The following is a 15,155-nucleotide window of genomic DNA, read 5'->3' as shown; positions in this document are numbered from 1 at the left end:
CATGCATTTGTTTTTGTATGACTAAGAGCAAGGTTGATGAAATAAAGCATATACAGGACTTGGTAATTAAAATGAATGCACAGTTCACATGCATCAATAGATGAGTATTTGCCCTAAGGAGGTGAAGGACAGCAGAACAGAAAACAGATGGCATTATCAGATCCATAAGCCAAAACAATTCTTTTGGCCATGCTTACAGAATCTGTTAGTGCCCAAATTCTGTCTCTCTTTTTTCTTGTTAGAAGTGGAAAAGGAGCAGCATTGCTTGGTACTGTTGTTGCTTTGGATGCTGATGGAAGATAAAGTCCTCAGCAAGGACTTGGGCCTCCAGCAGCTTGCCCAGGTCTCCTGCACCCACAGAGCCACACTGCCTCTGCTCCAGGGCAAGGCAGGTGCATCCCAAATGCTGCTGCTTGTGCAAGTGTCCAGAAAATGAAAGCCCAAATGAGGCCTGGTGCTCAGGAAGCAACAAGTCTCCTTTTCTTCACCCTCCTGATTATCTGCTCCACCTGCCTCTGTAGGAAGGAAAGAAGCAGAGTTGAAAAAGCCATGGCAGTGCTTAAAGTTATTGCCTGACTAATCTGTGTGCTGGTGGGTGGGGACTATTCCTTTCATAGCCTAATTTCCCACTCAGAATCCTGTTCCACTGATTACTACTAATTTTTTTTTGCACCAAGCTGTGCACTGATGGAATTCACCCACTTGCGTATCAGCCAGAATAAAGCTGCTTTTTGTTTTTCCACAAGCAGGTAGCTTTCCTGCTCGTTTATTTTTAGGAGCAGGAGATGTTCCAACCTGACCTAGTGACTGCAATTAGTAACTCTAATGACCTGTGGATGTTTTCAAGCACTTGACTGAGCAAGTGAAACAACTCTGATAAATAAAGCAACCCAAAGTTCAAATCTGCATAACTGAGATGCATAGAAGGGGAAATGTTGCAGAAACAGATGAGGGAAAGAAGAAAAGACTTTAACATCAGTCCTTCCAGTTTGTCCACATCCTCATAATTAACAATGGAAGTAGTTTGAAGGCTGCAGAACTGCAGAACAGAATAAAAGCAGATGCAGGGAATTTTGGCATACTCCAGGTATAAGCAACAGCCTGGAAATAATATATTAGTTCTTCCTGATTTGCAAGTATTTTTCATTCCTGTCTTCAATTCAGAGACACTTTCAGTAGCACTTGTCTCAACAGAAATTTTCCTGTGTATTTACCAGAGAGCTGTAGATGAACATAATGTAGATGAAAATGAACATAAGGTACAATAAGAGATGTGTAAAATGGACTACTCTGCAGCAGGAGTGATACTGTTGGTCAGCAGGAAGTCCTAGCAGAAAAGTGAGCACTCTACAACAGAAGCCACTCCTAAAGTGCTGATGAGCTTTTTCAAGCACTTAATTAATAGACCAGATACATTTTTTTTTGCAGCAGTGTTACACTTGCCATGGGCCTTCACATTCATGGGGCAATAAAATCAGTAATGCCAACAGAAATGCCCCGAAAATCTTTGTATGAGAAACTACACATGAATGATGAATTTGAATATTTAGAAAGACCTGTCAGTCTTTGTATACCTGTGGTATCTTTGCTTTGTAATTCTTAAATGGTTTAAACAAACTATCTCTTCAAATATGACCTCCTATGATGGAGCAACCTTTAGTTGTTTCTAGGATGCCTTCCTTCTAAGAGTCTCATGTAAATGTAGCTATAGGAATGCTGAGTGCTGCTTGGGCAAAGTTGAACTTCTTTTCTTGAACTGAAGAAACAACACTGTTGTTACATAATCCTTACCAAAATGTTACCAAAGGTGTGTGCCATTGTAACAATGTCTTAGGTTAGATGTTGGAATATTATATCTTCATCTAAAATTGTAGTTTATGTTACCTCCTTTACACATGAGAGATGTTACAATTCAAAGTACTGACACATCCATCAGAGACAAAACAGCTGATTTGTGTATACCTGAACTAAAATGTAATGAGCTACATGATCTATGGGTTTTGGGTAGCATCAATAGCACCAGTAATAAATGAAACAACCACAAATATTGGACTGACTTTTGAAGTCCAAAGCAGAGTCAGCAGTCAAGAAGGAAAAGGAGTTTGATTTTCTTCAGGGTGCCAGGGGCAGTCAAGGGTAAGGTGAAAATTTAGCACTTAGTAAAAACAAAACCAATGAACTAAAAGGATGGACAGTGTTCCTTGACAGCTATGCAGCATGGTTTGGAAAATAAGGTTCAAGTGAAAATTGAGATTGAGTCTCTCATAAAGATAGAAATGTTATCATTAACCCCAGCCCTTTTGCCCAGACAGCCTCTCCTTTCAGACTTATAAAATGAGCAATGGAAAGAAGCAATTGCTTTCAAAATAAATACTTATCTGTATAAAAAAATTGATCTTTCCTTTTTTCCAGGGATGAAAGCAAAACAGCAGTTATTTCCATGGTCTTCCTTTGGAGAATTGAGAACCTCAGGAAAGCAAGTTCTTCCAACAGCTGCTGACTTTGGAATTTGCAGTCTGTACACCACTCATGATACTCTATGCAAGAGTGTGCAGCACTCAAATGTGTGTGTCTGTGTATATACACATGCATCTATAAAGCCTGAAGGGTAAGATGACGTGGGAAAGGCTGTGTGAAAAGGCATGAATCCTTATTTTGTGGGCAAGTTTCTTATCCTCTAGATCATTACAAAATTGCCCAGAAACACATACATAATGTGACAGAAAGTGAGGCTTGGATTTCTTGTACAGGTAGTTGAAGCTCTGAATGCTTCACTATGGCCTCTGTGGAAAAAGAATACTTACACTTCAATCTCCTTATATGAGTTTGTTGTTTTTTTGTTTTTTTGTTTTTTTAAATAGGTTGTTTCTGAACACAGAAACATCCTATTTATGTGTAGGAAAGCTTACATTTATTAAGTTGACTTGCACAAAATATCTGGAAATAACAAGGCGTAACAAGCTGCCTTTTCTTTCCAGGAACCTTAGACCCAGTGTTTAGGACTTGTAAGAAATAGATGTGCATTTCTTCACCTAATACACTGCATTTTTCAGTGTAATTTATTAAGGTGATTTATTTTTCATACACTTCATTAGAGCACTGTGCTCATACTAACACAGGGGCTGAAGGCAGCAATACTGAAAGAGTTTTACTCCTTATCTGAAAACTATGGCCTTGTAGTTTTTGTGGGAGGTTATTATTTGGTTTTATTTTTAAACAAAGGCTCAAGCACAATTGGCTTAATTGGTCTCCAGTTCAGGATTATGATTAACACCAGCTAGGAACTGTGAACATTTTTAGCCTTTTGCTGGGGCTCAGCTAAGTTCTGTCATTTTAATCACAAGTCACTTTTTAGAGCACTAGACAGGACAGCACATTTCTCAAAGTGTAAAATCAGTTGTTAAAGGCTAGAATGACCCTGACAACCTACAATACAAAAAGGCACACGGGTTTCCTGCCAGAGCTGCCTAGCATATGAACAGATAGATCCTCAGCCCACAAAACTGCTGCCCTTGAAAGCACAGCTGCTCTGTGGTGTTGAATCTGTATTAGATAATCACCTCTGGAAAACAATGCCTATGTGAGTGCTGACATGGGGAACAGTCTGGGACAAAACCCTTATAAACAGAGATCCCACATCTTCATCCCAGAATAATAATCACAATATTGTTTTCACATTCCACTCTAGTAATTATCTCCAAAACAGTTATATTGGCAAAAAGACCCATTGATTATGATGAAATTGAACATTAGCCTTTTCCTGTTAATAACAAAGAATTAATTGGTAGAGACAGCATGTGTTGTGGCAGTTTTTCCAAAGTCTCACCCCAAGTCAGACAGACAGTAGAAAAAAACTCAGTGCCTTGTATATGTGCAGCTATAGATTGGGGAATGGAACCTCTTTTTAGTTCTTTTTTTGTTTTGTTCTGGTTTTGGGGGTTTTTGTTGTTTTTGTGGTTTTGGGTTTTTTTGCAGTTACATTAGCACAGCTCTGTTTACTGGCTTATTACTTGCTCCCCCTCCCATGGTCAGGTCAGTGCATGAAATAGCAAGAGTTTCAGACTGTCTCCAGGAAAGAAAGGATCTTGTTATAGTGAAAAATAAAGTCTTGTTAAAATAAAACAGGACTATAAGTCCAATCACTTCCCTTTACTTAGGCTATGATAAGCCAACACAGTGACTGGCAAAGTTAATTTATAATTGCCCAAAAGATTCCATTTGTACCAGTATGCTGACTGCCTGGAGAACATAAATACTAAATTCTCTTCAAGTTCTCACAGTGCTAGAATCTCATGACCCGACTTTTTTTTTTTTTTAAATAATATTTGATGGCTCTAGAAATGCATGGAATAACCATTTTACAGTTTGTGACAATACAGTAAAGTGTTGACCTGTCTGCATGGTGAATGAAAAACACATTTTAGGATACAGATGCCTCAGACCTTGCTCTGGCTCCATGGAGAGAGGTGTTGCTGACAAGGCCATAGACACTGCAGAGTACAAGAATGTACATTGTAGTGCACAACTGCCTGCAGCACACTCATTGATTAGCTTTAGATTTTACTAGAGGTGTGTTCAAAGCAAAGGCTCTGGGGCCTCCAGCAGCACCCATGCATATCAGATGCTAGCACATTCCTTCCTGTTTCCTTCTTGTGCCTATGATTGTCTTTCAAAAGTGAGCTTGGAACCAACCAGATGTGATTTGCACTACCATCTCAAACACTGCAACCAAGTCATTAAAAAAAAAATCTCACATAACCTTATCAGTTTTGTCTTCATGTGTCCCTCCTGGAGGATTGCCTTTACAGAGAATCCTGGTTTGGAAAACAACTCTTAAGACCATTGAGTCCAACTGTTAACTTAGCACTGCTGTGTTCACTGTTAAACCACATTCCCAAGTGCTGCCTCTATTTGCCTTTTGAACACTTCCAGGGATGGTGATTCCTTGGGCAGCCCATTCCAGTGCCTGACTACCCTTTCACTAAAGACATTTTTGTGATAATCCTGTAAGCAGATATCCAAATGAGCGTCTCATCCATTGTTTATCATTCTGTTTTAAAAAAAAATCAAACATGAAGTTATGTCCCCAGAGGTTGCTCCTACCAAGGACTGCCCCAGCAGTTTGGAAGCCAGCTGCAGTGCCCACTTGAAGACAGGAGTAGAGTCACAGAGTCCCCTGCACAGCCAAAGCACAAACACCACTGAAAATCAATTTCCCTTGCCTGTCTGATTTCACAGGAATGCATAAGATCCAGGAGATTCTAAACAACTAAGCATTCCATAATTTGCAATTTCATGGCTGATCTCCCCTTTCTTCTCCTTGTTCCAGTTTTTCTTTTTTAAACAAAAAATACCAGAATAAAATACATTTATAAAGACCTTTGAAACAGACTTTGATGATTACTCTGCCTCATGTTTCAGCTGGAGAGCTTCTATTGAAAAAGCAAATCATTATAGTTAAATAAAAGAGGCAGTAGAACACACATAAAAGAACTAAATACCTGCAGAAGTGTTTAACTGTGAGCTGAGAGTAATATTTAACCAAACTGTAAATTTAGTAGTTGAATGCAGCATTTAAGTGGAGACCAGTTTTAGTAACAGAAGTGGGTAAGTGCCTAAACTGTACTGAGATAAAAAGCTCTTACATGAACACAATATGAGCTATTATTCTATGCTTTAAGGAACTGGTTATGTTACAAAGTAGCTTAATGGGAGCTTTAATATTTTGAAATTATTAAGAAGATACAATATATACCCAGAGCATTATTTCAGTTTTCTGGCATGCCATCTTCCACCAGCTTGAAGTGTGATACAGAACTTCAGTTTCTTCAGAACCATTTGCACATGAATTATATCAATACACAACCACAGCTGTCACAAACTCCATGTCTTTCAAAGTCACCATCAAGTTTCTGTAAGCTGGAACAACTTGATCAGTCCACATTGCTGCTGTGGACCTGTCTGAGAGAGGGCAACCTCTGATGATGTCTTGGGGTGTGTTGCTGTCCAGCAGTGAGATGATGGGGAAGAAAATATGAGGTTTCCTCCCTTCCTTTCCCATTTCTAAAGCTTGAGTTGCTAATGTACATCCCGCTCAAAGCATACAGCTAATAATGTTTGATTGTTAAATATTGCCCAAGGGTTTCAAAGGAAGGTTTTATACATTTTTGCCACTTCATCTACTATTTTTGAAGCATTAACCTCAACATTTTGAACACTACTTTAATATGAGGATGTGATCCATTACCCTGAATATGTGAGACACTTGGACATTTGCAAACATTGGAACAATGCCTCAACAATTTATTTAAATATGACCTGCAAATTATTTCATGGAGAAAATACTTTTTTTTGTATCAAGCAATGAAATAAAGTTTTCTACCAAAAGAAAATCACAAGATTTCTAGAAGTCCATGGAAAAAATAATTTATTGCAATTTCTTTTGCACATTAACATGAAACATTTATACATATATATTCTGTGCTAATAAGATATACTAGATATAGACAATTTTTATACACAAAGTAATTGCACTATTCTATTTTATAATGCAAATTCAGAAATGATCAGTCAGATAAGAACAGATACTATTCACATAAAAATGCACTATATATTAAAGTGAGGAAGGTCTATGCATCTGAAAACTTGTCCACTTTTACTAACTGTATCAGCTGATGAAACACACTATGAGCCTTTCCAAGCTTTACATCCCTTAATTATATCATGATTCCTAGAATATTACCAGGTCCTCTCAAGGAATAAAATAAGATCATTTCTGAAATTAGAGAGACCAGACCAAAAGGCAACTGTATCAACCATGTCCCAGCAGCATGCCTTCCAACTCCACGGGCTACATCAGATGAGAATCAATGCACTACGAGTGGTCTAAAATTGTCCAGCAATCTATTACTAAAATGACGATTTAATTTAGTTTATATAAATCAATGAGAAACACATTGCAAGTGAACAGTATTTCAGGAGAAGTACATTGGCACATGCTTCAAATGGCAGTATCAGAAAAACAGCTGCCCCCTTCCAATACAGAAGATGTTTATAGTGTCCACAAAGAGAAAATGCAGGATGATATCAAATGAGAAACCTTTTTCTAACCAGGCATTTACAGAGCATCAAGTATTATTCACAAAATGAATGAGAAGCATGGTAATAGCAGAACTAAATGTGATACCATATATGCAATAATTTTCGTAATGCTGTTTTAGGTTTTTTTAAAATATCATTCCTTAGGTTCATTGTCCTGCCTAACAACTGAAATATCTATCTTTCAAGAAATGTCATCAATTCACATAACCACAGTACTTCAGAGATGAAGATGAAGATGTGAAGCATCAGATTGAAGTGGTTAGCTGTGGCGTGCATACTACATGGTTTCATTCAACATTATCTGGTGGTAGGAATGGTCACATGACTGACATGCAAAAATGCATATCAAAAAAAGGAAAGCTTGAAATACATGCTCATAGCAAAGGTATAACAGTACCAACAATAAGGACAAAAAATTAGCAAGCAAGCCTGGAGAAAAATGGTATGACTTGAGGAGCAGGGCAAAAGACAATGGTATTGCACATGGCAATGGGAGATACAATGTAAAAGAACATCCATAACATAACCTTACTGCCTGGCACCCTACTTGGAGACAGTATTGCACCCTATTCAGCGTCCTCTTCCTCTTCCCTCAGCTCAGAAAGCATCTTGCTTTGTTTCCTTGAGAGCATGGAAGCAGAATTTGAGAAGTAAGGAATTTTCTTTGAAGCAACAACATGGTGGGTTAATGCAGTGACAAAATACATTTTACAACTTGCAACCAGTATCAGTAAATAGTAAAAACTAAAGAAAACCAAAAAGCATAGGTAGTGCATGTATTTCTTTCATATATATTGTATGTAGGAATGAAACAATTCCTACATGTTCTGGTGAACTACCAGCTCTGCCTGAAATATTTCAATTTGTTCCCACCAGTAATGTGGGAACAGGGCAGAAGAGAGAGATATAAAAAACTGGAGAGGGAGTAAAATTGCAGTCATACATCTGAGGTTCTTGGCAAGATTTATTTTTTACAACAAATCTGTTTCTCGAGAGAGAAACTTCAGTTGAACCTCAAAATAATGAAGACTAATAATTAATTTTATGCAAACAAGCAGATGCAAAGTGAATAATTGCTCACATTTGCTTTGTTGTATGTGTATTTCTGATGCAATTCTACTTATTGCTGTACTGGTATCATGGAAGAGATATCAGAGAAAAAGGTGAAGGAGCAGCACTCCAAACCAACACTTATTCTTGTAAATTAGGTCTTTCTTCAGAAGTAACTGCCGCTCATGGGGACTGATATTAGAGATGTCAACCCAAGAATCAAGTTTGAGGCATGCTGAGCTGCTTCAGCCCTATCATTTTCTACTGGCCTAGTAGAGAAACAGTGTATTTTTACCCTTGGTTTCACATCTCTTATGGCATCTGTAAACATTCTGTCCTTTTTCCTCACCGTGTCCTTATTAATGGTCTTCAGAGTAAAATATGCTGATAGATTTGAAATGCTGAGCTAGTAACTCTCCAATGAATATAATGAAAAGAAAAATACATCACTAATGTGCATCGATCCTAGATTGAAGATACTGGAGCTAGAAAACTTCACAGTAAAAGCATAGTTAGCAGAAGTGTCTTCAGGATGATTTAGGAAATATTTTCATGCTTACTTCTATATGCAATTTCTTGCAATATTCTGCAGTGGCCTATCATGAAGTTTACCATATAGTTTCTGAATATATTTAAACATGCCCTTATTTATTGTCATCTACAGTCCCCCTGTACATAACAATAAATGGCACTGCACACAATAATACATTAGCATTCTGAAAAAAATTCTGGAAAGAAAACCAAGATTACATGTGTGCATAAAGCAAAGTGATTACTTTAAAGTTGATTATCTGATTTCTGCTTTTGGCACAGCCTATAAAGTGCCAGAAAAAAACATAAAGAGTATGTTCACAGGAGAAATAGTTCAGAAAATCTTAAAGAATAAAATTTTGTGCATTTTCTGTGTATGGACAGATAAAATTGTGCAGGCAGTGGAAAAGAATCAAAAGGTTAGAGGAATATATTCTTTCACTTTTCAAAATCACTTCTGACAAAATGATTATCAGTTCACATCATCACATCAGTGTATTTTTCTATTCTCCTATGCTCCCAAACTTAGTACAATTTAGAAGAGATACCTGTCCTGGGAGAAGTCCTTCTGTCTCTAAGAATTACGTCTATATCTGAATTTCAGAATTAACAAAAACTAACAAAATTAGAAAGGCTTTTTCAGTGTGCTTAAACTGTGAATCTTAAATGCTCCTGAAAATCAGGCTCACAATATTTCTCAGTCAGGTTTATTCCTGCCTCCATGTGTCCCTCTACAAAGCTCTATTACTGGATAATAGTATCAGCAAGTGTCTCTCAAGACTGCTGTGAGGATTAAGAAAACCAGCTGTTGTACAATATCTCTGAAAGTCCTAAACTACCTGAATCTTATATTCATACTAAACATGTGTTGGGCTGAAACAAGGAAAATACCCATCTGACTCAGTACCTCTCTGAAATTTACATTTAAAATTATAGTGTGTCTTGAAACAAATGATAGGACATTTATAAGGCAGAAAAAAAGTGAAAGGTGTTTAATTAAAATGTATTTTAAATACAACAACAGATTTTAAATAATGGTAGCCATGTGAAGTTATCATACTGTAGAATAAGAATAGAAAAGTATTCTCAAAAGTGGCACCCAGAATATAATTGTAAGTAATATATATTCAAATACAGAATTAAAATGCAGAGCTAAAGTCCAGAGGGTTCGTACTGGGAGTTACCATTAAAAAGTCAATATTCATATACTTGTGTACCAGTGGTAATAAATCTGGATTAGATCTCCTAAAAAGCCTAAACAGCTTAAGAGCCTAAATTACACTTTTAGAAGTACATGAGCATTCAGACACATAACTAATTTCCTCTGACTTACAAGAATTATTTCAGCCAAGATGACTGATGACTTTCATTATTTTAGTCAAGGGTGTTTTTAAGTTTAAATACATAGTAGAAAACTCATTCTTTTTACTCTTCAGGGCAAAATTCAAGCTATGTAAATTACTTTTATCTTTTTTTTTTCTTCCTGTTGACATGTTGGATGGATTGTATGCACCTGCTCAGCTATGGCAAAGCAGCTGGCATACTGTAACCTCATTGCCTAAGTCTGTAGCACACTTTGAGTCTAGATCTCATTGGCTTTTACTGAAATTCTGGATAATACATGCCCAGAATTATGAAACTGAGGCATAAGCTTAAAGGTCCCCCAGTGCTTGAAGAGCTCTACCTCACCTCATTTTGAGAAGACAACTTAGGCTGATATGCCATATACCAGAAGTAGTTTTCACCTGTGTATTTCTAAAGCAGGACCTCTGCCATGCAACAGTGTCTGAACAAGCAGGGGCCATCTGGGGTTAAGAGACCAGCACACACATCAGGTGTGAACCTGCTTGCAAATAGTTGTTTGACTGTTGCCTAAAGATTTGAAAGCACATTTTTTCACTCACTGCAAGAAAGCAAATGGCAAATTTTGAAGTACTGGTAACCGGACATGTCAGCTAAACAGAAACCGACATTATATAGCAAAATCTAGTACAGTGCAGAAATCTGTAAGAGGGAGATATAAATATTTAAACACTTGGCATTCCCTCAAGGACTTTTTGAAATCAAAAGTACTCTTTCAGGAACTGCACAAACTGCAAAGACAAATAATCAAGGATTTTCAAGTACTGTCAAGATAATAAATGTGTTAATGAAAGAGTGTTGCACAAAAGTCGTCATTTTTTTTCTGTGGAACATTTAGTTTTGCAAATGTAAATGTATCTCCATAGTTTAGATTAAATTTTTAATGTTTATGTTTGGAAAAAAACAAAATTACACTCTAGTTACTCATACCTCTGTCTCTGTACTCTTTCTGGACAAAAACCAAACCTGCATTGGTTCTTTTTTGCCCTTCATAGAAACTGGACCTCTGTACTCCAGGTGGAACTGAGGATCTGAATTTTCTGGTGTCATAAGACACCTGAAATTGAAAGAGAAAACATGTAAATGAATGGACTTTGCATGCATGCCACAAACTATGCAAAATATTAAACATGCTACATGTATGTGAGCAGACTACAAAAAGATTCAACTCCATCTCTACATCATTATTAAATTTGCAGACCAATAACTGTGTATCATAATGCAGTTTGCCATATAGCTTCATGAGAACTCACATACTTAAATAATGGTTGCAGGACTGTCACTTTCAACTCCAAAAAACCTTTCTGGTATGCTGACAAAGTGATTTATTTTAAGACGTCAATACCAATAAAAATAATACATCACTCACCTGTAAGTATATTCAGAGACATTGATCTTTCCCTTTTCTCCAGTAGTTTCTGTTCTGCTTGTAAGATTGACTGTATTTCCAAAGAGACAGTACCGTGGCATCCTCTGACCTATGACACCCGTGACTACCTCACCAGTGTGGATTCCTATGGTTATCTTTAGAGAGAAAAAATTAGGTCTGAATATTCAAAACGTTATTAATCTGATGCCTCTGACTAAACACAGGCAACATGCTATTTATATCTACTAGAGCTTATTTTTCCAAAGTGCTACTCCTGCTTGTTCAAAGCCTTGCATTTTGTGGGTTTTGTCACTTCTTTGTTTTTTAACTTTAGTACAGTGTCATGCCTCTGCCTTCCACGTGAACAATCAAACTCTGTAATTTTCCAGCATCCACCCTGCTGTTATTATGTACTGTGAAAATAAAAAAAGAGCAGAGAGGCATACTCTGCAGGTCTGTGTTTAATGACTGCTCAGAAGGTGCAGAAAAGGATGGCACAGGTCAAGAAAAAAGATATTTCTCAAAGGAAAAATCATGGTATTTTGTATTCAGAAGGTCAAGAGATAGGACAGAGGTTTGGACAAGCTCATTCTAGTAGCACATTACAGTTACTGTAAAGCCCCAAATCAAACCTTCTCACTGCTTTGCTCCATGACAAAGTGAAGTACACAGCTCTAAGCTAGGTGATAGAACAGCAGCATTCATGTAAATAGAAATATGCATTGCACTCATTAATCATTTTCTGCTCACAGCCTTCTGATGAGGACAGTCAATGCTGCTTGCCCAGTTCTGTATCAGTGCTACAGCATCTCCAGAAAGTCCCACAATGAGTGAAATTCCACTAATATACACTGGTGTCAGTAATCATTGCTGTATCTGTCTATGGAACTGCAGTTCTCTTTTTAATGCAATAAATAAATAATGCATTCTGACATAAGGATCTGAGGCATGATGAAAAATATCAGGGAGGGAATATTATTTTTCTACTCCTTGAGTTGAATAAGACTCAACAGATTATACTTGATGCACAATAAGAATTCACTGATTATATTGAAATTATCAGAAAAAAGACATAAATGATGTGGACCTAAATAAGTCCTTTACCCTTTAAAGCACAATAAGCATTTTAAGGTCTAAGAACTGGACACATCACAGCTACATATGACTTCTCATATTATTTGTATATATCAGTCTCAAAACCTACACAGTAACAAGGCCCACCCCCTGCATGGACTGTGACTAGAGCATTATCTTATCCAAAAACATTATCATGCTCTCAAAGAAGGGGTTTTCATTCAAGCCCACATTTACTAACCTGTACAGGCTCACCATCTACTTGAACTTGGCCTGCAATTTCCATCATATCCAAAGCCAGGTGGCAGATAGATCGTGCATGATGCATGCAAGGCTCTGGCAGACCACTCACTGTCATATACTTGTCCCCAACTGTTTCCACCTATCAAGACAGATATTTTTCAATTACTTCATTATTATGGTTTTTAGAGTACTAGAATTGATGTAGTGCTTCAAGACTGCTTGTCCTCTGAAAGACTTCCCTTTCCCTTTCATTCAAATCACCCTAATTACTGTCATCTCTTCTTGTTGTTGAAGGTGATTTATCATAAACCCACAATGTAGCAACTTACAATGACTGTGATTGTGTAAACCTGAGTCTCTCTTCTGGTGTCTTCTAAATGAAACTGAGCTCTATGTTTGTTCTGACTCACACTCTTAATTCACATGGTACAGGACACAAAATTCAGTTCTAGCAAGACCTAGAAATGAACCTCATAGATATAAACACACAAGCAAACACATATACATATTTATGGGATGCATATATTTCTATCTCTGTACCTTCCTGCTACCAGCCACATTTGCAACTACACCTCACTCCTGAAGTGAATGAAGGAATGAAATTCACATTGCGTAACTGAATAGTAAGTCATAATTTACAATTAGAAGACTCAGGAACAGAACTGAAAAACTTAAAGCACAAGGTCAGAAGAACCACAAATGGCTTGTATGAGTTCACATCAGCTAAATGTGGAAGTACATTTATATGTCCACCTAATGGGTGACTGCAGAAATCATGATGAGAACTTAGCACTTTATGTTCCTTCAGACATTTAGAGATAACCAAAATACTCTTCTGTAGCTATCTAACATCAGGTAAAACAGTTCAGACTGAGAACATAAGTTGTTTTTTTAAAAGCCTAAAATCCAAGAAGATTGGATTTTGCAATAGCTTAATGCTATGAAGTTTTGTTTTTGTAATTTACCATAGTATATTATAGAAAAGTAACAGATTTGATACTTCAGAAATCTTATTTTTACCTTATAAACAAATGGATTCCTTCGTGAATCAGTCAGAATATCAAATCTTGTGTAAAGATCATTTAAAAGATTGACAATTTTCATGGCTCCCTCTCCAGAGGCATGTTTGCTGCAAAAGGCATTGAATCCCACAATGCCACTGAAGAGAATGGTGACGTTGTCATAGCGCTTGGCTGGAACGGGGCGCTTGTGTCTCAGCTCATTTGCCACTGATGGAGGCAGAACAGAGTACAGCAACCTACACAGGCAAGGAAAGAAAGGCAAAAGTGAAAAAAGAGAATCTAGAGAAAGGTGTTTACAGCAGCACTCTTCACATATGAACTTCCTACCCCCCACAGCGTTTCTAACACACTCCTACCATCAACAAGCTATAGAAAAGGTGTTTACTGAATTGTATGTTATTTGGAAAACAGGAAGTGATCTACATCAGCATACCATTTCAAACACATTAATATACATCTAAATTATCAACAAAATGAGACATGTTATTAATTCTTCTGACATGATTTGTTAGTAGTGCCTTGGATCATTTTTACTTCTTTCTGCCACATCCTCAGCTCATATAATATGGTTTTTCTCATAGAAACATAAAAACTGCAAAAAAGACCATGAAGAGATCAAACAGTTTTCCATCTCTGATCAATTAATGCATTTCTAAATGCTTCCTCTCTATTGAGCATGCTGTTTTTAGGGTCTAGAGTGTCTTTTTAAAAATAGTCTATACGATGTATTAACACTTGTTCATATTATAAATTATGCAAATAAAATCCAATCACACACACAGAAATTCACCCTATTCTCATGTGTCTTCCTTCAACTATCTAACTCCTATCTTAAGGTCCATTTCCCTCCTGAAGATCTCTGACTGTTTCACAAATCTTGAACATCAGCCTCCTGCACAATCCCTCATTAGTTGCATTTTTGGCAAGTTCACTACTTGAGTTATAATTAGTGAATACTTTTGGCACATCACACAGTAAGTGACACTATCTGTTCCAGCAGCTGCCATGAAGGCAAGAATTCCTGAAGATAAAATGACTTTATAAAGTAAGCCAACAGGAATGAAGAGAAAAAATACTTCTTAGGCTTTGTTTTCTCTGTTTCTCCTGTCCATCCCTTTCAAGTATTTTTAAAATAATTTCCATTACAGAAAAAAACATATCTATCAATAGAATTAATACAGAGATGGGACTGTGTTTTATAAATAGGAGTCAATCATGAACTCCATGCTACTTTTCACAAAAGCTTTATTTTAATTTGCCAGTCATTGTTGAGCTGAAATGCCATAGACTAATGACTTTTGAAATTGACTTTATAGTTATCTGTAGTACAGTATTTGGGGCCCAATGCACACTTACTGTTACGTGTTATTTTTATGTACATATATCTAGATAAACCCAAATTC

At 36.9% G+C, this 15,155-nt stretch overlaps 1 protein-coding gene across 1 annotated transcript in view; it reads right to left on the bottom strand.

Annotated features, from left to right (window-relative positions):
* Window positions 1–6,410: 6,410 nt before the first annotated feature.
* The window catches only part of GUCY1B1 (guanylate cyclase 1 soluble subunit beta 1), a 41,987-nt gene continuing 33,242 nt past the window's right edge, over window positions 6,411–15,155 (bottom strand). The window contains exons 10-14 of the mRNA XM_054632624.2: window positions 13,751–13,988; window positions 12,729–12,869; window positions 11,414–11,568; window positions 10,975–11,101; window positions 6,411–7,722 (exon numbers count right to left, since the gene is read on the bottom strand). Of these exons, the coding sequence (XP_054488599.1) occupies window positions 7,699–7,722; window positions 10,975–11,101; window positions 11,414–11,568; window positions 12,729–12,869; window positions 13,751–13,988 (685 nt within the window). The 3' untranslated portion in view covers window positions 6,411–7,698. The remainder of the gene's footprint in view (window positions 7,723–10,974; window positions 11,102–11,413; window positions 11,569–12,728; window positions 12,870–13,750; window positions 13,989–15,155) is intronic.

The sequence above is a fragment of the Agelaius phoeniceus genome, chromosome 4 (assembly GCF_051311805.1).
Source record: "Agelaius phoeniceus isolate bAgePho1 chromosome 4, bAgePho1.hap1, whole genome shotgun sequence".
Classification (NCBI taxonomy): Eukaryota; Metazoa; Chordata; class Aves; order Passeriformes; family Icteridae; genus Agelaius; species Agelaius phoeniceus.
The sequence above is the reverse complement of the archived record's forward strand: the minus strand, read 5'-3'. Positions and strand labels throughout refer to the sequence as shown.